We start from the raw sequence: 24,907 nt of genomic DNA on the forward strand, positions 1-24,907 counted from the left end.
AGTCTTAGCTATTGTGAATAACGCCACAATGAACATAGGGGTACATATATTTTTTTGGATTAATGTCTTGGGATTTTTTGGATAAATACCTAAGAGTGGTATTGCTGGGTCATAAGGTAGTTCCATTTTCAGATTTTTGAGGTACCTCCATACACTAGCATTCTTTATGTTATCGATATCATTTTACTTTTGTGTGAATGACTAACATGACTTGTAATGTAAGTCTACGGATATTACTTTCAGCTTTCATATGTCTGAAAAAGCTTTTATTTCACCTTCATTTTTTAAATTTATTTTTGTTAGGCATAGAATTCTATTTGGCAGTATTTTTTCCCCTTCAGGCCTTTAAAGATGTTGTTGTAATGCCACGTGTAGGAGAAATCTGCTCTAATCCTTATATTTATTACTCTGCACATTTTATTTTTCTTTGGTAACTTTTGGGATTTGCTTTTTATTGTTGGTTTTGAGCAATTTGGTCATGATGTAGTTTGCTGTAGTTTTTCTTTTTTCCTTATGTTTGTGGTGTCTGAGCTTCTTCCATCTGAGAGTGTATAGTTTTCATCAGTTTGGAAAACTTTTCAGCCATTATTTCTTCACATTTTTTTCTTGTCTCCCCCCCGCCCCCACTCCATTTCTGCTGTCCTTCAGACACTCCAGTCACATGTATATTAGGCTGCTTGTAGTTGTCTCACAACCTACTGATGCTGTGTTCATTTTTTTTTCTCTTGTCTTTTTTCTTTTTCTGTTCTATTTTGGTTAGTTTCTATGGCTATATCTAAAATTTACCAGTGTTATCTTCTGCAATGTTAATCTGACTTTAATCCTAGCAGTGTATTTTTCATCTCAGGTGTTGTTGATTTTGCCTGAATAATTTTGATTTGGGTCATTTCTTAAATGTTTCTACTTATCACATTAACTTAAGTTTTGGAGTTTTAGTGGATTTCATCTTCTTCAATCATTTGTTCTGAGAGTGGTATAAGTTTATTCATTCTCAGGTTTCTCTGTCTCGCTATAATCCCCCTAATTTTGTTGTAAAACATATATATCATCTCTCCCTATATACCTACACATAGGCCCTTTGTTCATATGCCATGTAGCACTTTTTTCCAAAATTAAAAAATAATTTTAAGAGTAAAGGTAATGTGTATTAATTTTATAAAATGTAAGCAATTCCATATTGAATCATATGGTATTGAATTAAGTAAATTTAAATATGATTTTGCTTTGAAGTTTTTAGTTTATTTGAAGATATACTGAAGTATCAGAAAAGGTGTTCAGAATAACTTCCTCATAGTTATATATTCTGATGTACCCTATATAATTGATTCTGTATGGTTAGAATTATGCTAGGGCTTTATATTTACCAAGCCTCAAAATACCCACAATAGCATTTGTCAGGGTTTCTTTTATGCAGGTAGAAGTCTGAATGCTTCTGTTTTATTACATTTATTTTATGTCCTTTTCAGGAAAAAGAAATGGGACAGAGTGAGCCACTCCACATTCACATGCTCATACAAGTCAGTCTAGAGAAGTTTGAAAGGAGCTCTTTTCACACACTTTTATAACAAGAGTGGGAAACAAACTCTTTTTAAATTCTTCTTTCTCTATGAGAAACAAAAAAGAGTGCTAAGGGATTGGTAAATTCCCTGATTATTTACAAGCCCATACTACCCTGAGGAAACTGAGTAAGAGGGAACCTTGCTAGAATGTGGGGAATTAGCTGTAAGTCTCATTCACAAGTACATTTTTCTGTAATCGGAAGTAGATTTTCTTAAATTGCCTCTTCATACATTATGAATAGTTCTGTGATATTTTATAGCCAATTAAAATTGATTAGATCCATTAAGTTGTCTCTTTAGAGTACTTTAATTATGAAAACCATTTTGAAATGAGTCCAGACCTCAGATTGTTAAGTTTATATTTAAATAAATCCAAATTTTAAAAATGAATAAAACTTTTTAAAGGCAATTTTAGTGGATTTCCTCATTTTGAGTCCACCAAGAATGCTAACTGGCCTTCTTATTCAATAATCTCTGAATCTTAGAGATTTTTCAAAATTAGAGTTACATATGGAGGTCCTCTAGAAAAATATTCTGAAATTCAAATTTACCTCTCAGTTCAACATACAGAAGAATTGCCTTTTGGATACAGGGCTTGCTAAAGAACAGAGTGTAGAGTTCAAGCTATGATTGTTGCTCATCAATTCTATTAAAAGTGACAGGTTTTTTCTTATTTTGGACCTCCTTATGAATACGTGATATAGCAACAGCTGACTTATGGCATGAAGGCTTTTCACTGCATGGAGCTTAATATGATATGAACTTTACAAGGTCATAAAGAGTAATGGCATTTTTAGTTATTAGTCTGATTTGCATTTGATTAAAGCTGCAGAAATTGGAGTGACAATTATAATATTACCATTAAATGCTGAAATATGTGGTATAGAGTATGATACATGATTCATTTATATTTCGGAGATAACTTCCTAAAAATAAAATGAAAGCACAGTTATTTCATTCCCCCTCCTTTGCTTAGTTTCATTAAATAAACAAAGATAAGTTTCACGTACAAAGAGGTTAAGAGAAGTAAAACCTTTTTGCTGACTTTCCTCTATATTTTATAGGTGATCTCCTTAACAATATTAGTTTTGGACTTGATTACTAGAAAGATGATATAAACAGATGCAGAAGGTAAAATTGTAATCTTTCTATAACTTTTAACTTTTTAAGAATTTTGTTTAAATTTAATTTGAAAAAAGTAAGAACTATATTAATTTATACATTTTCTTGTTATGTGCCAGGCACTGTTATTGTACTAGGAATATTGTAGATAACAAAACATCCCCAAACCCCTGCCTCTGTCAGGCTGACATTTTAGAAAAGAAGTTTGCTAATTAATAAAATAACTTAAGTGAAACATATAGTATATTAGGTGGCAATAAATATGATGGAGAAAACACTGTGTAGCTAGGGTGTTGGGAGCATGAGCAGGTTAGATATCATGGAAAAAGAGACATTTAAATGAAGGGTGAAGGAGATGAGAGAGTGAAGTGTGTGGTTATCTGGGGGCAAAGAGGACTCCAGAGAGAGGGAAAAGCCAAAGCAAAGTTATGGAGATGGGATCATGTTTGGACTATCTGAGGAGTGTTACAGTTACCTGTGGCAGGCACTAAAGGATTGATAAAGGCGTGGAGATGTGGTATTAGATCAGAGAGGAAGAGTGGTGGTGGTGTCAAGACAGGAGAGATGATGTGGGATCTTGGTAGTTCTTTTAAAACACTTTGACTTTTACTTTGAGTAGGATAGGAAGCTATTGGGTGGGTTTTGAGCAGAGGAATGACATGAACTAACTTACATTTTTCCAGGACAATCCTGGTCATGTTGTTGAGAGTAGTTTGGGGGAAGGGGTGCCGGGGGTGGGAGTGGGCCCGGAAGGATGGAAGTAAGGAGACCAGTTACTTCCAGGCTATTGAAGGAATAACCCAGGCAAGGGCTTATGCTGGTTTGGACCTGGGTGGTAGCAGCAGAGGTGATGAGAAGTGGTCAAATTCTTGATATCCAATTGATTGTTGTTATTTACTGTAGTTGTGCTCTATAAAATTACTGTGAACACTAAATCTGCATTAACTGAGTACTGAATCATTGCCCCTAGTGGACATAAGGGATTAGGTTCTTATAAGCAGGGTCACAATATTTTTGACAGTTCATCAATACATCACCAAATACACGGAACAATACATTGTTTTATGTGTGTTTCTGTTTAAAGACACCTTCTTCAATACGTATTGTTGAACCATTAACATTGAACTCACAGCTAACAGTGCTATAACTCATAACTAAACAAGGCTATACCTAACACACACATTTTCTCTGTAAGGCACATCACAGCCTTCATGAGCATAAGGCTATTAAACAGCATTTTAGCACTATGCTCATGGCTGTTTTAAACAGCAAAATCATGAACAAAAAGCACAAAAAATATGGAACTAAATAGACAGCAAAAAGCACAGTTTACAGTAGGAGAGCTGAAAAAAAGCCAGACCATAGCCTGTTCAACCTCCGTTGGGAATGTGTATATCAGGCAACTCCTTCACTGCTCTGTGTGTCTGTGATTGACCTGGAAAGAACTGTGTGTATTAATTTTGGGATTACAAATAAATTTTAGGCATAGGCAAATTCAGGAATCCATGAATTCTGAGGATCAACTCTATATTGATTGAAAATAGAGCTTAAAGGATTTGCTAATGAATTGGATGTAGTGTACCAGAGTAAGAAGTCGAAGATGATTCCAAGACTTTTGACCTGAGTAACTGGAGGATGACACTGGTGTTAACGGGGATGGAGAACAGTGAAGGAGGAACAGATTTGGAAGTGAAGATAAGGGGTTTGTTTTTGAGGTTTTTATTAGATACCTAAGTGGAGGTGCCAGGTTTGTACTTGGATCTCTGTTTCTGGAGAGTTTTGGGAGAGTCTTGGGATAAAATTATAAATCTGAATGTTAGTATTTAAAGCCATGAGATTTGTCGACATTACCAGGGGTGTTAAGATAGAAAAGAGAAGAATCCTTACACTGAGCCCAACATTAAGAAGTGGGGGAAATGAGGAGGAAGTTATAAAGAAGACCAAGATGAAAGGAAAACCAAAAGAATGTATTATTCTGGAAGCTAAATGGGGGAGGAAAGGATTTCAAGGAAGAACAAGTGATCAACTAGGTTGAGTATTGCTAAGACATAAGATGAGGACTAATGTTTGGATTTAGCAAGCATAAGCTATTGATGACTTTGACAAGAACAGTTTCATTGGAATATTAGGGGGGAAAGCCTAAATGGGATGGGTTTAAGAAAGAATGAGAAGAAAGAAACCAATGATAACCAGTATAGACAAATCTATTCAGGAGTTTTGCAATAAGGGAAGGAGAAAGATAGGGAAGTAACTAAAAGAAGTAGAGTCAAGGGAGGATTTTTTTTTTTTTTAAAGATTAGGACTCAGTGCAGCTTGTTTGCTGGTGAAAATGCTCCGTAGAAAAGGAAAAGCTGATGATTTAGCAGAATGAAGGAAGAATTGTTGGAGCAATGTCTTTGAGTAGGTGAGAGAGGATGGATCTGGTACCCAAGTGAATGGATTGGTCTTTTGGAACAAGGGCAGTTTATGTATAATAATAGTCTAAGAGAAAGGCCAAATATACAGCCATATACAGATAAGAGGTTAGATATGCTCATGAGAGTTTCTGGAAGGTCTCTTAAATTGCTTATTTTTCTTAATGGGGTCACAGGCCCCCTTTTCATACTTATACAGTTCCAAATTCAAAATCACAAGGTGTAAACAAGTGAGCATACAGTGAAAAGTTTTTCTCCTATCCATTATCCAGTTTATTTTTCCAAAGGCAACCAATATTATCTGCTTTTTTCTAGGTATATTCTATACGTACCCTGTAGCTTTTAAGGCACTCATTAAAAGTATTTATTAACTGATTCTATAACCTTGTATATTATAGTACATTATTAGGATTTTGAGGTTAGTGACTGGTTGGTTATCCATGCTAAATAAGTGATCTTTATACTCCCTCTTTTACAAGTATATCCTAACATTATGATGACTGTTTTGTGAACATCTGTTTGATTTTCTTATCAAGCATCTTCTAAGGAAGAGATGTGTCCCTCATAGAGCCTAGGATACCATGGAATCTGGATAAAGATTTAAAGGAGTGTCCTTAATTTGTTGTAAATGTTGTTCTTCCACACACTTGACTAATCTTGTAAAGAAGAATGATAGTTTTTCTATTCATATTCTGGTTGTCTTTGTCTATTAATATTATTTATAGTTGAAACATACCTGTTTTGTGAAATATACATATTAAAACCACCTTTTTATTTTTTATCTGTGAAGTCAGTTTTTCAATATTTAAAGAATATTAAAGAACAAATCATGAGGCTTTTCAAATCTAACCTAAATCCAAGTTTTTAGATTTAATTAATATGTATCAGATAATTTGAATTTTGATCAGATTTTCACAGCTTTCCATTTATAACTTCTTTTTTTTTATAATTTTATTGGGGAACAGTGTGTTTTTCCAGGACCCATCAGCTTCAAGTCAAGCAGTTGTTTCAATCTAGTTGGAGAGGGTGAATCTCAGTGGCCCATGTGAGGATCGAACCGGCAACCTTGGTGTTATGAGCACTGTGCTCTAACCAACTGAGCTAACCATCTGCCCCTCCATTTTTAACTTTTTATTTTGATATTATTTGAGACCTACAGTAATGTTGAAAGAATAATACAAACATTTTCATATACCCTTCACCTATATTTCCTCCAATACTATTTTACCAAATTTGCTTTATCCTTTTCTTTCGCTGTATATGTGAGAGAGAGAAACTCTAACTGGCTCCTCTGTTCTTTTGGCTTGTTCCTGTCGTTCATTGACCACTTATTTTCTGCCTCATCTTATACTTTTCCTGCTCTAAGTCCTGCTCCATTCCTGTAAGGAACCATGTTCCTTTTTGTGGAAACTAGTATTTAGAAACTAGTATTTGGACACTGGGTATGCTCATTGCTACTGGGGTGTCTTTGTTCTAGGTCATCTCAAAGGACAGAGATAGGAAATAAGCAAATGTACACACACACACACAAGTACATCATGCCTATTTCTGTATCTATCGATTTATCTATATTAAAATTGAAGAGTTCACATTTATATTTCCAATTCCAGTGAAACATAGAGTTCATTTCATCTTTTCCTACTTATGTATTTGCAAGTTCTTTCTCTGATAGTGAGAACTTTGGCTTATGTTATTCATAATCTATATACTAATTTAATTTATCCTAAAATAAGAGAAAATAATTTCAGAATTGCCAACTCATGCTTCTGAAAATAGAAACTTACCAACTAGCATTCAGTATTTGTTTACAACTCTTTGTATCTTTAGTCTTCCTTTTAGTTAGTCAAATATTATTTTCCAAAGTTACTTAGATTATTTTCTTCCCCACTCATTTCAGTGAGGTTATGTTATATACTGGAAATAGAGTTTAGTTTATTTCTTTCTGTTTTATCCCATTTTAAGTTGTTTTTTTTTCTTCTCTTATCCTTATTGATTTTGTTTGTTTGTTTGCTTCATTAATGGTTAAACATAATGGTTTATGTTTAAACCAAAAATCAGAAATGTACAAGACTGTACACTTAGAGAACTGTATCTTTAATTATTTCTGTTTCTTTCTTACACATGAACTATTATACTGTGATATTCTTTTTCACTTTGCTTTTCTATTTGATATTGTATCATGAAAATCAGAATATTTCAGTATGTAGATTGCTTTCTCATTCTTTATAACTGCTGCTTAGTACTTCATTATAAGTTTACTCAAGCACTTTCCTATGTGTGGATATAGAGTTCAGTTCTAATTTTTGCGATTATATACACCGCTACGATGAATAACCATGTGTATGGGGTTTTTTTTTGTCATTGGAAGAATATCTTAAGCATAAATTCCTAAATGTGTGATTGTAGGGTTAAAAGATAAACATGTGTGTAGTTTTGTTAGTTGTTGCCAAATTTGTTTCTGTAGGGATTATATCAATTTGTATTTCCACCAGAAATGTGTAAGAGTATCTGTTTCTCCATACCCTTGCCAAAACAGAGTGTTTGCTAATTTGGTAGGTGAGAAGTAGCATCTTGTAATTTTAATTTTAATTTATTTTATTATGAAGGCCATTTAAAAATATTTTTTTTGTGTGTGAATTGTGTTTTGCCAATTTTTTCTATTGAGTCTTTGGTCTTTTTTTCTCCCTTTAAAGTCTTTAGAATTTTTAAATATATTACAACAAATAGCCCTTTTTCTATTATACATGGTGTATATATTGTTTACTAGTTATCATTTGACTTTGTTTATTATGCCTGTCCTCCCCCCCCCCCAATAATGATACTTTAGCTACAGGTATTGCTGTGAAAAATAAACTGTTATTCTCTCTGTCCCAGGAGTCTCTAGGTCTTCTCCCCACATCCATGGAATTAAGGCAGACTGATTGATTAGCTTGCAAGTAGGGTAAAATCTCATACCCTTCATGTTCTTCACAAAAATTTGTTTGCCCTTTCTTTATTTATTTTTACTTGCATTTTTTTTTTTCTGCAGGATTTTAAGTTTCCCTCTCTTGCTTCTTTTTTTCCTTCACAGTTTCCAAAGTTACTTCATCTTAACTATTTCTGCCACTGAAGTGTTACCTAAGACTGCTTTCCTTGCTACTATTTATAGACCATTTAAAATTTGGGTATTCTCTGCCTGTTAGTTATGCTGAGAGTGTGGGTTTTATGTTTTTTCTTTTTAAAAATATGTTTAGATATGTGGGAGGTTCAGAATTATGATAGGCTACCCTATTCCAGCCACCCAGAATCCCCGCCACTCACAGCTTTGTTACATTACAGAATATAGATTTGAACATAGTATGTCATCCAATTTAGTGGTTAGTAGAAGACTGAGTCAACTGAACCTAGCAATCACTATATGCAAAGAAATGGTGTTGCACAGAGTTGGAGAGCTTGCTCTTTAAAGATATTTTATGTTCAGTTTTAAAATTAAATTATTTTATGAGTTCCCTATTTTAGTTCCCTGAACAGTTTAAAACAATAATACATGTTCAATAAATATTTCTTGATCAATATATCAAATATTTTTATACTAAGAAATTAAAAGTAGCACAATAAGACTAGCTATTGTATTTTTAATGCTTTATAGGAGCAGATAGTAAAAAAACTTTTTTCAGCTTTCTAAATTCAGTACCTTCTTTAGCCTTTGCTATTAACTGTGCATTTTGACAGTTTTCTGCTGTTTGATCTCCATCACAACCCAATAAATTGAAAAGAGCAGATAATTTAACTCCCAGATTTAAAAATTAGAAGCTCAAATTAGATTAAATGTCTTGCTTGGGTTGCAGAGCTATTCAGAGGAGAAGCTAAGACAAAAGCTGACTTCTTGACTTATTTTCAGGACAACACTGAGTAAAATAGGTAGCTCATCATTATTCCCATACATTATACTTGAGTTTTTGACTTCCAGGCAAAGAAACATATGTGGACATTTGGCCCAAGTAACTCATAAGTTAAGATGAATTCCCATTCATTTTCTTCTTACTTAGAGTAATAAGTAAAAATTGTATAGTTGAGGAGGAATGTTTTGAAAGAAAGGAAAAATGTAAAACTAGAATGTTTAGTTATTCAAATTAGAGTCTACTTACTGGCTTTCTACTATATAATATTTAACAAATGGTAAACACTTCAGAAGTTTGTAATAAAAGATACTTAACTTTCCAGACTTGCTTAATGAGTAGTCTAGCCTGTCTCTTGTAAATGTCAAACTTGTGTAATTGAGTTTTGCTAGCCTCATAATATTGTTTATGGAATGACATGTTGTATACCCAATCTGTTATTACAAACTTTAAACAGGTTTGTCAACAGTGGTGTCAAAAAAATTATAATTTAGTCTTTTGTGAATTTCATTATGTGAGGAGGAAAAATTGGATTTTTTTTCTTCTCTTAATTGACACATAGAACTTTGTCCTGCTCACTGCCTCTTATCATTAAAAATAAAAACAAAAAGAATAAAAAACACAAAAAACAGAAAAGTGTACATACAGCAACAGAGGTATAATCCTTTGTCAATTAAGAATTTATTCACTGTGTGTCTTCATATTAATTTTCAGCTCAAATGTATCGTATTTCCCCATGTATAAGACGCTCCCATGTATAAGATGCACCTTAATTTTGGGGCCTGAAATTTGAAAAAAAATGTATTACATAAAGTTATTGAACTCAAGTTTTTTTTGTTTTTGTTTTTAGATTTTTTTAAATTGGGGAATTGGGGGAGGGGAACAGCTCTGGGGAATCAGGGGAAGGGGAGCAGAAGTTGCTGTCATTTTGTTCTTCAGTCTAGTTGTGGAGGACATTGCTTCACTGGCCCATGTTGGTATTATCATTGCGCTCTTCCCGGGTGAGGCAGTTGCTCGCCTGCCATTGGATGGCCACTCATGGTGCTCTTGGCAGCTCACACTGGCTGGCAGCCACACACGGTAGCTTATGGCAGCCCACTGCAGCAGGTGCTACAGCCTACGCCGTTGCCGGCAACTCATAGTAGCCCAGCTCCAGATCGAGCTGTTGTTCACCACCTTAGCTGTAGAGGGCAGTGTCACTGGCCCCCATGTGGGATCCGAACCAGGGTCCTGCTGCTCAGAGCTGGCATCCCAAGGCAGCCCTTAACCAATGCGCCACTCGGCCGGTCCTGAACTCAAGTTTTATTAACTTTTTCATCAGCAATTCTTCTAGCCTCATGTTGAACCATCTTTGTGGACACAGGAATTCCAATTGCCCTTTGTTCTTCAACTCATATCTTCAGTTGCCTCTCTAAATCTGGCCATTTTGCTGACTTGCCTCTCATGGCCTTTTTCTGCCGTGTTTTCAGTAGGGTTTCTTTTTCCTGCAGCCCGTCTTGGATTGTTTTCTCAGTTGGAGGAGGACCAAACTTACGTTCAGCAGCATGATTTCCATTCACTTTTGCAAACTGGATCACTTTTAACTTGAATTCAGCACTGTATGAAAATCTTTTCTGAACGATTTCTGGGCAGAACATGGTAAAACATAACCTACTGTAATATACCGGTACCAAGTGCGAAACAGTGAGCGCAAAAACAACAAGCGTGAAAAAGCAGGAAATGCAAGTAAAAAAAAAACCTACAACCACTGTATAAGACGCATCCAGTTTTTAGACCCCAAATTTTTTGAAAAAGGGTGCATCTTATACATGGAGAAATATTGTAGTTTTATAAAGTTAAGAAAGTTTAATAGTGATCTGAGATATTCTGAGCCAAAAAGATGATGTGGCAAGTATCATATTAGGTAGTTATTTGCAATATATTTTGTTAAGTAAATGGAATTTTTAAAATTTTATTTGTAACTTTGATTTTCACATAGTGTTACTATTTTTTGAATTTACTCATGTAGTCTCAGTGGGACCCTAAATATTTATTTTAAAATGAATCATGAAAAACTACAATATAATTTCTTTCCAAACCATGCCAAGTGAACACGTTTTTGAAACTTCTGTTTTCCCACAGGATGGGAGGGTGGGAGGGAGATATAGATAGGTTGATCAATTGATTGTGTGAATGCACAAGTACACCTTATAACCAAATGCACAAGTGTATGTGAGCTATAGAGTACAACCCCCCCCCAAAAAAAAACCCTATTAAAACATGCCCCCGATTTCAGTTTTAAGTCCAAAGCTGTTTTAAAACAATTTATTATTAACATTATTTTTATATAATGCATTCTGCCTTGGATGTTTTCAGAGACATTCCATTTTTTCTATGTTTGTGTTAATGACCTCTTAATGACCTAATGACCCATAAGCTGTTGTTAATTAGATTTTGCCTATAATAGTCTTCTTCAAGTTGCCTTACGCCATATTTAATAAAGAAAGAAAAGTAACTGAGCACTTCTTAACTTTTCTATGGTTGTTTTGGATTATAAAATCTTAGTGCGCTGAGTATTGTGTATTTAGGGAATCATTGTGTACCACCTAGAAAGATGAGTGGTGTGTAACTTAAAAATCTGTGCAAATAAGAGGACAGAAGGGTAGTTTAAATTGTTTAAATGTTTTCTTGAAAATGTATGGAGAGTTTGACTCCAGAGGTTATATACTAAAAAATCCAAGTAATAACTAATTAGTAATAATGGAGTTTACATAAAATGTAATATTTTTTAAAAAGTGACATAAAGAATGGAATTCACTCACTAGTTATACTTTTTAACTTATAATAAAAATTAATAAATTAGAGTACAATACTCAAATATTCCTGCCTGGTAAATGCTTGCCTTATTTCCTTAAGAACATGTGGACTCTAGAAAACTGTTTTATTTGGAATTAATGTATCTGCATAAGTGCAATGATCTTTTGAATTGTCTATTGGATTTCAAGTAACAAAAACTTAAACTAGCTTAAAAATGGTGAGTCAAAAGAGCAAACAACACACCCCTCCCCAAAAAACTAAAGAAAAGGGCTTTAGAAAAGGTTACTCTGGCAGCTTCTGCATTAAGTGTTTGGGGACCTTCACTATCATTCATACATCAGTGTGATTTAGCTCCCAGCCAAAGGATTGGTTGCTCTTTGGTTGGGTGTGCAGTGTGGATCTTGGGTGTCAGCTTCATGTAGGAATCTCCTCCTGACTTGTGTGGGTAGGGAGAAAAAGGCGCTGTCATTTTAGAGCAGCGGTTCTCAACCTGTGGGTTGCGACCCCTTTGGGGGTCGAACGACCCTTTCACAGGCGTTGCCTAAGACCATTGGAAAACAAAAAGATATTTACATTACGCTTCATAACAGTAGCAAAATTACAGTTATAGAGTAGCAATGAAAATAATTTTATGGTTGGGGGTCACCACCACATGAGGAACTGTATTAAGGGGTCGCGGCATTAGGAAGGTTGAGAACCGCTGTTTTAGAGGAAGGCTGCGGGGCTGGCTGGGCGATGACCACAGATGTATCAATTGCATTGACTCTTGGGGACTTTTTTTGAAATGTATTCCTGCAAGAATGATGCTAAGTAGCTATGTTTATGGGTAAATAAATACAGTATTCTATGACAAAACTATTGTAACTGAACATATAGGGGAGTGTGTTCCTGAGAATGTTAAAAATCATTTGTGATTAGTATTATTGAAGTGATTAATTCTTAAGTTAAAAAAATTATCCCTATTGCCATATAGAATGCATTAAAAATTCCCTAGGGATTTATATTAACTGAGGCAAAAAATTTATTGGTTTCTGAATGAAAATTTAAGAATAAAAATTGAAATATAATTTAAAAACATCACAGGGCATCCTTCACAGTAAGGGGAAGAATTATTTCATGAATTCTTATATCATTTATGTATTTAAAAATTTGTATGATTATTTACTGGTTCATGACATAAAATATCCAAATATATTATCCTGTGAGTTATAGTCAAAAAGTGAGAAAACCCACTTCTTTAGTGGCTAATGTTATATTTTTCTGATTCCTTCAAATAAAACTGAATTAATATATTTGCTCCTATCTTCCCACTCTAGAGTTAGAACGTCTTTCCAGTCAGCAGTGACAGGGATTAGGAAAGATACTCTGGTGATTAAATTATTTCCTAATCAAGTTCTTCAGGTTATAAAGTGATACAGCTTATCTAGGGCAGCATTTTGTGAATAACTTGGACAATTATTAACATTGCCATATGCAGAAACCAGCTAATGGAGCATGTCTAGAGAATTACACTCTGTAAAATAATTATGTGCTGCTTCCTAGAAGTCAGTGGTGGTTCTAGTATTTGGAAGCACTAGAATTTGTTGGTAGTAGAGACATACCAGTCTGCTGGAAAGATTTGTTTCCTTTTCCACCAGCTGGATGTGTTCCTGTGCCTCAGAATTAGGGGGGTGATGGGAAAATCAGGGGAATACTCCTGTTGCTCTCCCTGGGCATGGTCTGTAGGATCTGAGGTCTCCTCTCTCTGCAGAAACTCTTTTTCTCTGCTTTTGGCCCTGGACTGGAGACATTCTCAGATAGGGAATGTTTTCCTGATCCCTATCCATAGGGAATAGTCAGGTGCTGAGCCTAACAGAGTGGCAGCAGAGGAGAGCGCCTTGTGTCAAAAATTCTCACCATAAGATCTATTTTGAGAGATGATTCATTTGGAGAACTCTCTGTGGAAAGAGCAAAAATTAATAAATATTTGGAAAAATGTATTCCCTAAATCCAAATAGTGGACAAGAAATGCTTCTTCAGTTTACATAAAAAATTAAAGATCTACTTAAAAATTTTATGTACTTATAGACATTTGTTTATATTATCAATCTGTAAATGTTTTCTGAATGATTTCATTAAAGGAACCACAAAATGTTCTAGTTCATAATATGATCTCCTAGACTTCTCCCACATCACGTCAATTTCTCTGCTTGATTTCCATGTCACTCACAACCTCAAATTGCCGTATTTATACAGACATATTTCCTTCTCTTCCTCAAAATTTGCTGTCTTTGAGCTTATTTTTTTTCCTTGCCTATGTAATAGTGTTTATTGTTTCCTTGTTTTCACTCAGCATTTTAAGCCATCAGACCATGAGTTTTATGCCAAGGACTCTGTTTTGCCAATTACTGAATTCCCAAAGTTTAGCACAATCCCAGTTAATAATATTCATTGAATGAAAGGAAGAAAGGGAGAAAGAGAGAGTGAGAGGGAGGAGCTGTTATCTGTTCTCTCTTTCATATACCTTTCCAGACTTGTCTCATCTTTTAAGGTCTGTTTTCTCTATAAAGTGCCCTCTGACTTCCCTTGTCTTTATTGGTACCTCAAATATAGACCTCAAAATTTAACATTATTTACAAACTTTCTTGTTGTCTGGGTTATACAGTTTGATGTGCACTCTTGTTTTAATTTAAACTCCTTGAACATGAAAAGGATCATATCTCTGTATAATTTTATTAAAAAATTGTACATTATCATTCATTCACCAAACATTTATTGTATTGCATGCCTCCTTCAGAGCAACCTCTGTACAAAGTGTTAGCAAATAAATAGTACTTTGCATAGAGCTAAGCACAAGCACATAGTGTATGTTCAATAAACTTTTGATTATTCATAATATATGTAAAATAACAAAATAGCAGTAACTCAGTTTTCACACAGTGAAGATAAAACTTTTTTACTATATCTTTGCCAACTTTCTTCAATGATCTCTTCAGGGAAAGAAACTGAAAAGGCCAAGGAACGTTACGACAAAGCCACAATGAAACTTCATACGTTGCACAATCAGTATGTATTGGCATTAAAAGGGGCCCAGCTTCATCAGAATCAGTATTATGATACCACACTTCCTCTGCTCCTGGACTCCTTACAAAAGATGCAAGAAGAAATGATAAAAGCACTGTAAGATATTTTCCATTAGATGTAAAATGATTTCCCTTCATAAAATGATTTTAACGTTATTTTCTCTCCTAGTTAAGCTCTTGTATAAAAGTTGTCCATGCTTTGTAAGTTTCCTTATTGACCCAGACCAGTGGGTGTTTCAGACCTGTTTTATTTTGGTCCTTTTTAATGGTCACTTCTGGTGTCTCTTCACTTGATACTCATCTCCTAAACCTTCTAGCTAGCTTCCCAAATTGACCTTCTTTTTGTATGTTTTTGTTTTGCCCCAGTTAGCTAGAAATTTATATGGAAAAACATTTATTAGTTGACAAGTGTTAAGAAATGGGTATTCTTATCCAAAGGGTTGAGTATTTAAATTTTGAGCAATTGAAAAGCCCGAAGGAAAGAATTTTTTGAAGGTTTAATTGTCACCTTTTTGTATGAGATTAAAATCAACAAATATTTATTAAAGTTCTACTATGCAAAACACATTGGTTGGTGCTTCTTGGGGATATAGAGAGGAGTAGGCCACAATTTTTGTCTTTCAGGAGCTAACAATATACTTTGGTCAAATTCACACATGTGGACCATACTTATTGATTCAAGACAGTAGAAAAAGATAAACTACCTTTGGTAGACTTCATTAACTGGTTTAGATGATTCCCCATTTTCCCAGTAAGAAGATAAATGCTTTTAGTCAACTTAAATATGCATACATTTAAGAGTACTGATAAAATAGTGCAATGTCTGCTTAAAATATTTAATTCATAAATCTAGTTGTCTACTTTAAATACATATTGTTGATTTATAAATATTTCTTTTCCTACTCTCATTTAATGAATCAATATTTTTTTCAAATGAATCTTCATATGAATCTTTAATAATGGCACCTTCATCATCACTAGAACATCTTTTTGAGACGTGGAATGGTTTCCCACAGCATATTATCTTTACTTTCTAATAAATTATTTTAGATTTAGCATTTCAAAAATCCAAACATGATGAAATCACTTAAATGAATCCCATGTCACAAATACTCATTTGTATAGCATTAGGAGACTTCATCCATTTTTTCCCTCATTTGTACATTAATGATTTCTACATCATAACCACTTATTGTATTGCTTTATAATAGTTACCTAGATATGCTCACTTACAGTTGTATCATTCAGTATTTTCAATTATGATGCCATAATCCCAGTGATATTTACTAAATGTCCATTAAATTTCTCTGTATCCACCTTTAAAAAAAAATTGTGTCAGATATATTTCTATAATCATTCCAAACCACATGGCTTGAAGCAGTTTAAATCTAATTTTTTTTATCCAAACAGTATTTTGCTATTCAAAGTAAAGTAATTGAGAGAATAATTCACAATAGGAGAAATGTTTTAATGATTTGGGAAAAGAAACACAAACAATGCCTCTCTTTGGGCATATGCAGGATAAGCCTATCTGTCCATACCTCTTGTTGAGACCACTAATGACCAATGGTATATTTTTACAGCATAGCGTTCTTAAGATGGGAACTGGGTCTTTGAAACCGAATAGTTTTTGCTTTTGAATTTATTAGATAAGGATAATCAATTTTATGACATTTTTGCTACTGACTGGAGGTCAGGTGAAGAGATCTAGATAGCATTGAATGTAGAGAACCAGTTTTACTCTCTAATTAAATATATAGTAAATAGCAGAGGTTCAGGGGCAAGGGAAGAACTAAGTGATAGGGCATGTGAGGAAGTAGCAGACACTGGAAAGAAACGTTAAAGCGACAGGGGTTGATCCGCAGTTCCATGTTATGGAATCCAACATTTCTATGATAATATTTAGAAATAGAAAGTGGTCAACACTGACCTTACATTTAGACATCTCAAATAGATGTTGGAGAAGGTAATGCATTTTTCTATATTATTTGCAGTTATTATATCACATGTAAATTGTTAATCTGTACATTTGTATAATCTCTTCACTTTATAATCCAGGTATATGAAAAAATGTGGTACATGAAATCACCATCTGTAAATATTGATATTACATTTCTTAAGTTTATTATTCTGAATTGGTTTAGTCCTATGTTTTCTTGATAAACGTAAATATGTAAAATTTTATTTTTGTTTTCAGAAAAGGTATATTTGATGAATACAGCCAGATAACTAGTCTTGTTACAGAAGAAATTGTGAATGTGCATAAAGAGATTCAAATGTCGGTGGAGCAGATAGACCCTAGCACAGAATACAATAATTTCATAGATGTTCACAGGTATGTATGATATTTTCATTCTTCTTTCAGTATTGATGACAGTATTTTTTCTATCATATAACATTTAACCAAGTTAAAATAAGAAATACTGAAGAACTTGTTAGGACATTGGATAGTTCAGATAATTTGTCTGCTTTTAATTATTTTCAAAGTCCTTTCTCAATGATGATAACTATATAATGATTGTTAAAATTGTTTTAGTTGTAACTACATCATTGCTTAAATCCATATTTAATCTATGAAATTATATATATTTTTTAAGACTTACATAATAATACTATGACACTGTGACACTGTGTATTAAACTTTATAATGCACCAATTGCTTTTCCATGCATTTGTCATCTTATTTTATACTCATTACCATTGCGACAGGAATAAAACCAGTTAATATCTGTAGTCTATAAATGAGGAAATTAAGGCTGAAATTATATAACTAGATCTTTGATCCTGTGGTTTAATTTGATTTATTCTATTTGTGTTTATTCTACTTTGTTAACATAATTTTGGATGAGAAAAAAATATTCTGCCTTTGGTGTGTACTATGATATATTATGATAGGATATTCATATTGATCAAAATTATTTGGCATGCTTTACTAGAACATCAGCTGCTAAAGAGCAAGAAATTGAGTTTGATACTTCCTTACTAGAAGACAATGAAAATCTTCAGGCAAATGAGATTATGTGGAATAACTTAACAGCAGAAAGCTTACAATCAATGTAAGTATTTGGAAAGCCTGAGCCTTTTAAATATTAGTTTTATTATTTATAGTTGTACATTATCAGATTTAAAAACCTCAATTTTTATTTTTGGCAAGTAGTGACAAGTAAGTTAAAAATAAACTGATTGTAGTTTGGTCAGAATGAAGCGTTTTGAGCAATATGTTAACTTTTACTCATTATCCACTAATTTTGGTAATTCTGAAAATTCAAAATTCTGTGTGATGTATTCATGCAGTGATTGCTAATATATCGAAATAATGCTTTATTCTTTTCAAAACTTGTTCTTTTTTAAAAAAACCCATATCATCCTCAAAACTTATTGACAGAAATATTTTGGAAATGAGGACACTGAGTATTAGAAATAAGAGACTCGTAGATGTCAGCAGCATTCATCAGTACAAAAATTTGACTTTTAATTGAGTTCTTTTCTCTTTAAGCAGGAATATCTTCTAGCAGGGATATCTGTAGGCTAGTAAATCAATTTCTTCACTTTGTTCTTGTTGTTGCATAAGATTTTAAAGGAGTTTTGAGAAATCTTAATGTGTTTTTTAGTCTTTCTCAAATATTAAAACTTATTAATAGTACATTTTTTAAATTTAGAAAACATGATTAAGGCATTCTACTTTTAATTATTTAACCTACCTCTTGATTTTTTTCAGGCGCAACACAAAGAAACATATCTATTAATAAGCACTGTATGCACTTATTTCTGTGTCAGAACCACAGCTAGAAATGATTATGCACTCATTTTCTCTTCAATATTGGGCATGTTGTATCATCTGACCCGTTGGAAGTTTACTCAAAAGACTCAGCCAAAAGTCCACATCTAATATAATTAAACAATCTCCTTTCTATTGTTCAGTAACATTATAATGTTGTAGATAAGTAACTGAGTGGTAGGATCCTGGGACTAGCTCTTGGAAAGGGGTATAATATCTTTAAAGTTGGCCAGATGGGGTTGAAGAAACTAACAAATATTTGTCGAATCACCTGTATAAGATGAAGGCTCAATAACTATGGTGGATTGACTGTTGATGAGAAGAATGGAGGCATGGGAGTACCCTGCATTAGGTTTTTCCTACTAGCCATATTGGGATTGTTGAAGCCGTCCCCCAAGATTTGAAGCCCTAGATATACTGTTACAGTGTCAGTTATCTCTAAACCAGTGGTTCTCACTCTGGGTGATTTTTATCCCCAGGGGAAATTTGGCAATATCTGGAGACATTTTTGTTTATCAGATGGGAAGGCGTTACTGGTATCTAATGGGTAGAAGCCATGGATGCTGCTGAAAATACTACAGTGTGCAGGACAGCTTCCTACAACAAAGAATTTTCTGGTGAAAATATCAGCAGTGCTGAGGTTGACAAACGCTGCTCTAAACAATAGAGTTGAAGGCATGGTGTAAACTGGATCGTAGAGTTTCTCAATTTTTGTGCAGTGACAAATTCCGTTTCTTAATTCCTGTCCTGCTTGGTGAAGAAATGTGATATAAATTACTCCTGTTATTATTTTTTAAATCATTATATTGCTCCCAAATAATTTATTCATTTATGGATCAAAATATATTTACTGTGTATTTAAGGTTGCAAAGGTTAATACTTTGAAGGACTTTACAGTAAAATTGATCAATTTATTTTAATAAACACCAAGCAAGAATGAGCATATAGATATTAGAGATTAATGTTGTAAAATTAAAAATAGCTGCCTTTTATAACCTTATGTAAAATAAGAGATTTTGTGCCAAAGAAGAATTTGTTTTATTGTTTTTCAGAGTATAATGAGAGCAAAACTAGTTATGCTCATAAATCATTATTTCTTAATTATGGTGATGAAGAAATGAACAAAAATGTAATAAATTAAGGACAATAAATCTTTTATAATGTGATAGAAAATTTACTTGCTTACATCTTACTGAAGCACAACTTTAGCTACATTTCATTGAGCAATGTCTAAATTCAGGATATGAGTGTAAGATTAGTCTTTCCTCAAGAATTTTATTCCAATAGTGAGTTATTCAGTGTGTCTGTTGACACTGTTAAGATAATCTAAAGTAATTACATTAATGTGTGTGTGTGTGTGTGTGTGTGTGTGTGTGTTTAATGTAATGCAAGAGGCAAATCTTTCTATACATCATATATGATATATATATATATATATATATATATATATATATATATATATATATATATATATTATGGAATTACCTTAGATTGTCTACAAGTATACAAAGATATGTGTACAAGAATAATATAGTGAGTTGCCTGGGTCTGAATCCTGACAGTACGGTTTATGACCATTGTGAAACTAGACAGATTATTTAATTCCTTTATGCCTCATTTTTCTTAATTGTAAAATGGTAGTAATAATGGCACCCAACTCACAGTGTTGTGAAGATTACATGCATGAATTAATGTAGAGTGTTTTGAATGGTCTTTGGCACATAGTAGGTTCTATGTATTAGTTTTTTATTTTTTGTTTATTGCTTGGTGTGGTTTTATGCATTAAGGAGTATAAGCACAGTGCTTAGGTTTTTTAAGGCCTTTGGAAATATTTAAGATCTGAAATTTTTTAGTTAGTTTCCAAAGATGAAAAGAAAACTGTTACATGGTATAATATGTCACCTTCATTAATTATTAAATTCAGTGTACACAAAAATATTTCAAACAATTTTTAGGTTAAATTTTCTCACTTTTTAATTTCTGCATATATATGAATGAGGGTTTCTGAGAAATCAGTTTAATATATATATATATATATATATATTATTTGGATAGAGGCCAAGGACTATAGAAGTCTCAGAACAGTCCTTTCGTTTGGGCAGGACACTGGAAACACCTTAAATATTCATCAATAAGGGATTGTTTAAATGAATTATGACATAGTCATACTACATCCACAATTTTTCCATTATGCAGGTTTTAAATAAAACAAGAAAAGTGGAAAGATATCCAAACTATATGATAAAGAGCAAAAACAAGTTACAGATAGTATTTATGGACTGAGTCTATTAATAACAAAATAGTACATATATATGTTTGTATATACATAGAATATATCTTGAAATGGAGGTGAATGGATGGGGTAAGTTGGGAAGCATGTTGGGACCAATATTTATAATAATGTTAAATAAATGTTGTTTTATTTCTCATTTCTTTGGCTTTTGTTAGCATGACTGTCTCCAGAATATTAGGTATTTATTTTTCTTCCCATTGTGTCTGTTCATTATCCTTTCTCTAAGCATTTGTTCCTGAATCACATTGCTTTATATTGCTTTAGAATAAAACACTCTCAAAATGCTAATATTTTATGGTCTGTGCTTCCCTGTGTTCTACATTTTTCCTTAGTCCATTTAAACATTCTAATGCATTAAGAAGGAAGGATATTAAGGAAACCTTCAGAAACATTTTTCTTTTTGTTTTGCATTCCTTTATGTTTGTTTAAGAGATCGGTTACCCTGTTCTATGTGAAAGGTTACATTAGTTTGGAAATGAGAATCATTAATTTCTGACCTTGGGAGAATTTTTCTATAAATAGGAGTCATACTGGCAATCTGCCAGACTGCTGATTGGCAGTGACTATGAAACAAAGAGAAAATTGGAGCACATGTCTCTTGGACTCTTCAAAATTCTTGGCTAGATATCAAATGTTGTGAATGATTAATTAACATCTTTGTTGAACGAGTGAACTAATTAAGACTGGAGAGATTTCAGGGAGTTTCTGAATAGAGGATCTCATATCTGGCTTCATATTAGGATCACTTAGGGAGCTTTAAAAAATGCTGATGCCTGGGACCCAACCCAAACTAACTAAATCAGATTTTCTGAGGGTAAGATCCAGGCATTGGAATTTTTGGTTAACTTTTCAGATGATTTTAACGTGCAGGCAGGATTGAAAATCGCTGCCGTAAGCCCACTAAAATTGCAGAAAAGTGTGTGTTGCTTTCTTGGGGGAGGTCCAAGCAAATTTTCAGAGGGCTTTATGACCCCAAATGGCTGAGGACTACTGCTCTCTTTGAATATTTTTTATATAAAGAATGTCTTTTCTGTTAAACTTTCTAATGAATTTATATTCCTCAAATTATATAGCATTATTGGGGAAAACTAGCATTTTTACAATAGATTAACAAGAATTCCATTTCACTCTTAACTTTGTTTTTTCTCCTGATCTTCCATACTTCTGGGCCAGCCATGTCTTGGAAGGTATTTGAAGTTTAATAGATGCCCTTTCCCTGAGGTTATCTCTTTCACTTTGTTAGTTATAAAAAGACATCTTTTAATTTTTTTCTTTTTGTTTTTTTAAAGATTCTTAAATGTAACATAAAAATTGCCATTTTTCATTAGCAAAAACTTACTCATAAATTTAATAATTTATATTCTTGGTTTCTGTATATTATATAATGTAGGGTTTTCTCAAATATATGTAAGAGGTTCTGAGATTATTACACAACTAGTATCTATATCCAAAACAAGATTATATAGTGTTGCTGCCTGCCCCTTTTCAGGCTTGATGGAAATCTAATGACATAATAATAAATGACAAAGTTACTGCATTTACCCATCTAAATATGTTCCACTAGCATTTTATCATACCATTATTATCTATTAGCTATATAAAAGTGTATATGTATATATAGAGAAGCGTTAAACTCAATTATTTATAAGATTGTTTATTTCCTATTTATAGGAAATGTTTTTGCTTGGGAGATTATGATTGTGATAGAAGGCTATTTCTCAGCCTCTGGTAATTTCTAGCAATGGATACCTGAGAATGTATACTTCCCACTACACAAGCTCTTAGGTTATATTACTTTCAGGCTTGAATCCAAGGTTGCTCCCTTTGTCTCTATTATCTGTAGCCTCTCTTCTTTCTCTCCAATACCCCTCTCCATCTGTGTCTTTTTTGGATCTCTTCTTGCCAAATACTGGAAGAGATCTATACTTTATTGATTTTTATAATCATGTATTAAGATTATATATGCAAGTATTTCCTCTAATGTAATTACTTTTTAATTGAAAATTTGTGACTTTGTAATTTTAGTTTATCAAAATAAATTGGAAAAATCATGTCTACAAAATTTTGAACATTAGAAGAATATGTTTAGTGTCTATTGTATGGGTTTGGGCATTTTGAATAGATGAGGCATCCATTTGTGATCTACCTCAAACTTAAAGCAGGGTAAATGGAGTTATGAATTAGCACATCAGTAGCTTAAGGCAAATTATAGATAGCAAGTTATTCTATAATAATATGAGTATTAACATGTCTGCCAAAAGAGGAATTTTGATTGATTTTAGTAAAATGGTAAAGAGTTAAGGTTTTATTTAGTTCTTGTGTTGATTCAATTTTCTAGTTTTAGATGAGGTCTCTTTATTGTAAGTTTTACTACCTATCAATAGGAAATATATTGGCATTTCAGACGATTTTGTTAAATGCGTAGTCTTGTATTCTAAATTAAAGCCCAATCTCAGGACTCATGTTTCCCAGTACAGTTTTTAAAACTTAAAGTCAGAATGTGTTTAGCTTTTACAATGGGATATAAATAAGATCTCTTAATTGAAGAATGGTAATTATCCATGTTGAAAGTGATTCTCTTAGATTTTGTGGGACATGAGTAGCAAACTATAGCCTGTAGGCCAAATCCAGCTTGCCACCTATTTTTGTGCAATCTGTGAGCTAAGAATGCTGTTTATATTTTTAAATGATTTAAAAAAAGTCAAAAGGAGAATTATATCTTGTGACATATGAAAATTATATGAAATTTTAACATCAGAGTACATAAATAAAGTTTTATTGGAACACAGTCACACTCATTCATTTACCTGTTGTCTATAGGTGATTTCCTGCTACAATGGCAAAGTTGAACACTTGAGACAGTGATCATATACGGCATTCTCATCACTTTACACTGCTACTTGGTGCACTGCCGATCACAGTGACACAGTTATAACTCAACAGCATTTTGGGTGCCACCCATATTGCTGCACTACAGCATTTTATTTACTTTTTATTATCAATGCATACCTATCAAGTCAAAGCAAGAAAGAAAATGGATTTTGAATGTCACATTTTAAGACACAGTGGAGTGTGGATTATTTTGTTATTGAATTAGATGGCAAAGCATTGTGTTTATTTTGCAATGACACTGTGGCTCTGCTAAAATAATGTATGTTTATATTATCAGACTAAACACTCATCCCAATATTACCAGCTCACAGGATAGTGCTAGTCAGAAAATTAGAATATTAAAAATGGAATACCTCGTCAGAGGAGACTTTCTTCAGAAAAATAAAGTATGAAAATGAGGATGCAACCAAAATAAGTTTCTGGGTGGCTCATTTGTTAGCTGAGCAAGGGAAGCCATTTACCAATGGTGAATAAATTAATATTTCACTGCAGTAATTGAAGAAATATGTCTAGAGAAAATAAACTTGTTCATGACTATTAGTCTTTCAGTGAGAACATTTGCTTGAAGAGTTGAGATATTGGGAGCTACATCATTAGTTAATTGATTAAAAAAAAAGACAAATAATTTCAAGTGGTTTTCCCTGACTTTTGATGAGTTATCAGGTGCAATTAAAACTGCTCAGTTGTTTATTTGAAGAGTCAATACCAAGTTTTAAGTAACTGAAGACTTACTCTTTGTGACTAGCCTATGTGGATAAAATACAGACAAGAGTGTTTTCAAAGAAGTTAAGAAAACACTTACCCAATACAAACTGAAGTAGAATCTTTTAAGATGTGTTACAAATATGTGTAGATCAGAAAGAGGCTTAGTTGAACAAATTTACAAAGCATGGGAAAATGTTAAGTGTTTAAATCCTATGGTTATTCACTGTATTATTCATCAGCAAGTACTTTGTGGAAACTATTTGAATCTAAGCATATGTTATTGAATCAATAATGTCAGCAACAATCTTTATTTTTTCTTGTGGACTTTACCATCATCAATTACATGAATTTTTGTCAGAAATTAAAACTAAATATCTTGACTTGCCCCATCACATAGGACTTTGATGA

At 33.1% G+C, this 24,907-nt stretch overlaps 1 protein-coding gene across 2 annotated transcripts in view; it reads left to right on the forward strand.

The window, feature by feature from the left end:
• Positions 1-24,907, forward strand: part of FER (FER tyrosine kinase) — a 414,063-nt gene that overhangs the window by 86,575 nt on the left and 302,581 nt on the right. For both annotated transcript variants that reach the window (XM_019653136.1, XM_019653135.1), the window contains 3 exons: positions 14,745-14,928; positions 17,029-17,166; positions 17,768-17,887. In XM_019653136.1, coding sequence (XP_019508681.1) covers positions 14,745-14,928; positions 17,029-17,166; positions 17,768-17,887 — 442 coding nt within the window. The remainder of the gene's footprint in view (positions 1-14,744; positions 14,929-17,028; positions 17,167-17,767; positions 17,888-24,907) is intronic.

The sequence above is a fragment of the Hipposideros armiger genome, unplaced genomic scaffold, assembly GCF_001890085.2.
Source record: "Hipposideros armiger isolate ML-2016 unplaced genomic scaffold, ASM189008v1 scaffold_196, whole genome shotgun sequence".
Lineage (NCBI taxonomy): Eukaryota > Metazoa > Chordata > Mammalia > Chiroptera > Hipposideridae > Hipposideros > Hipposideros armiger.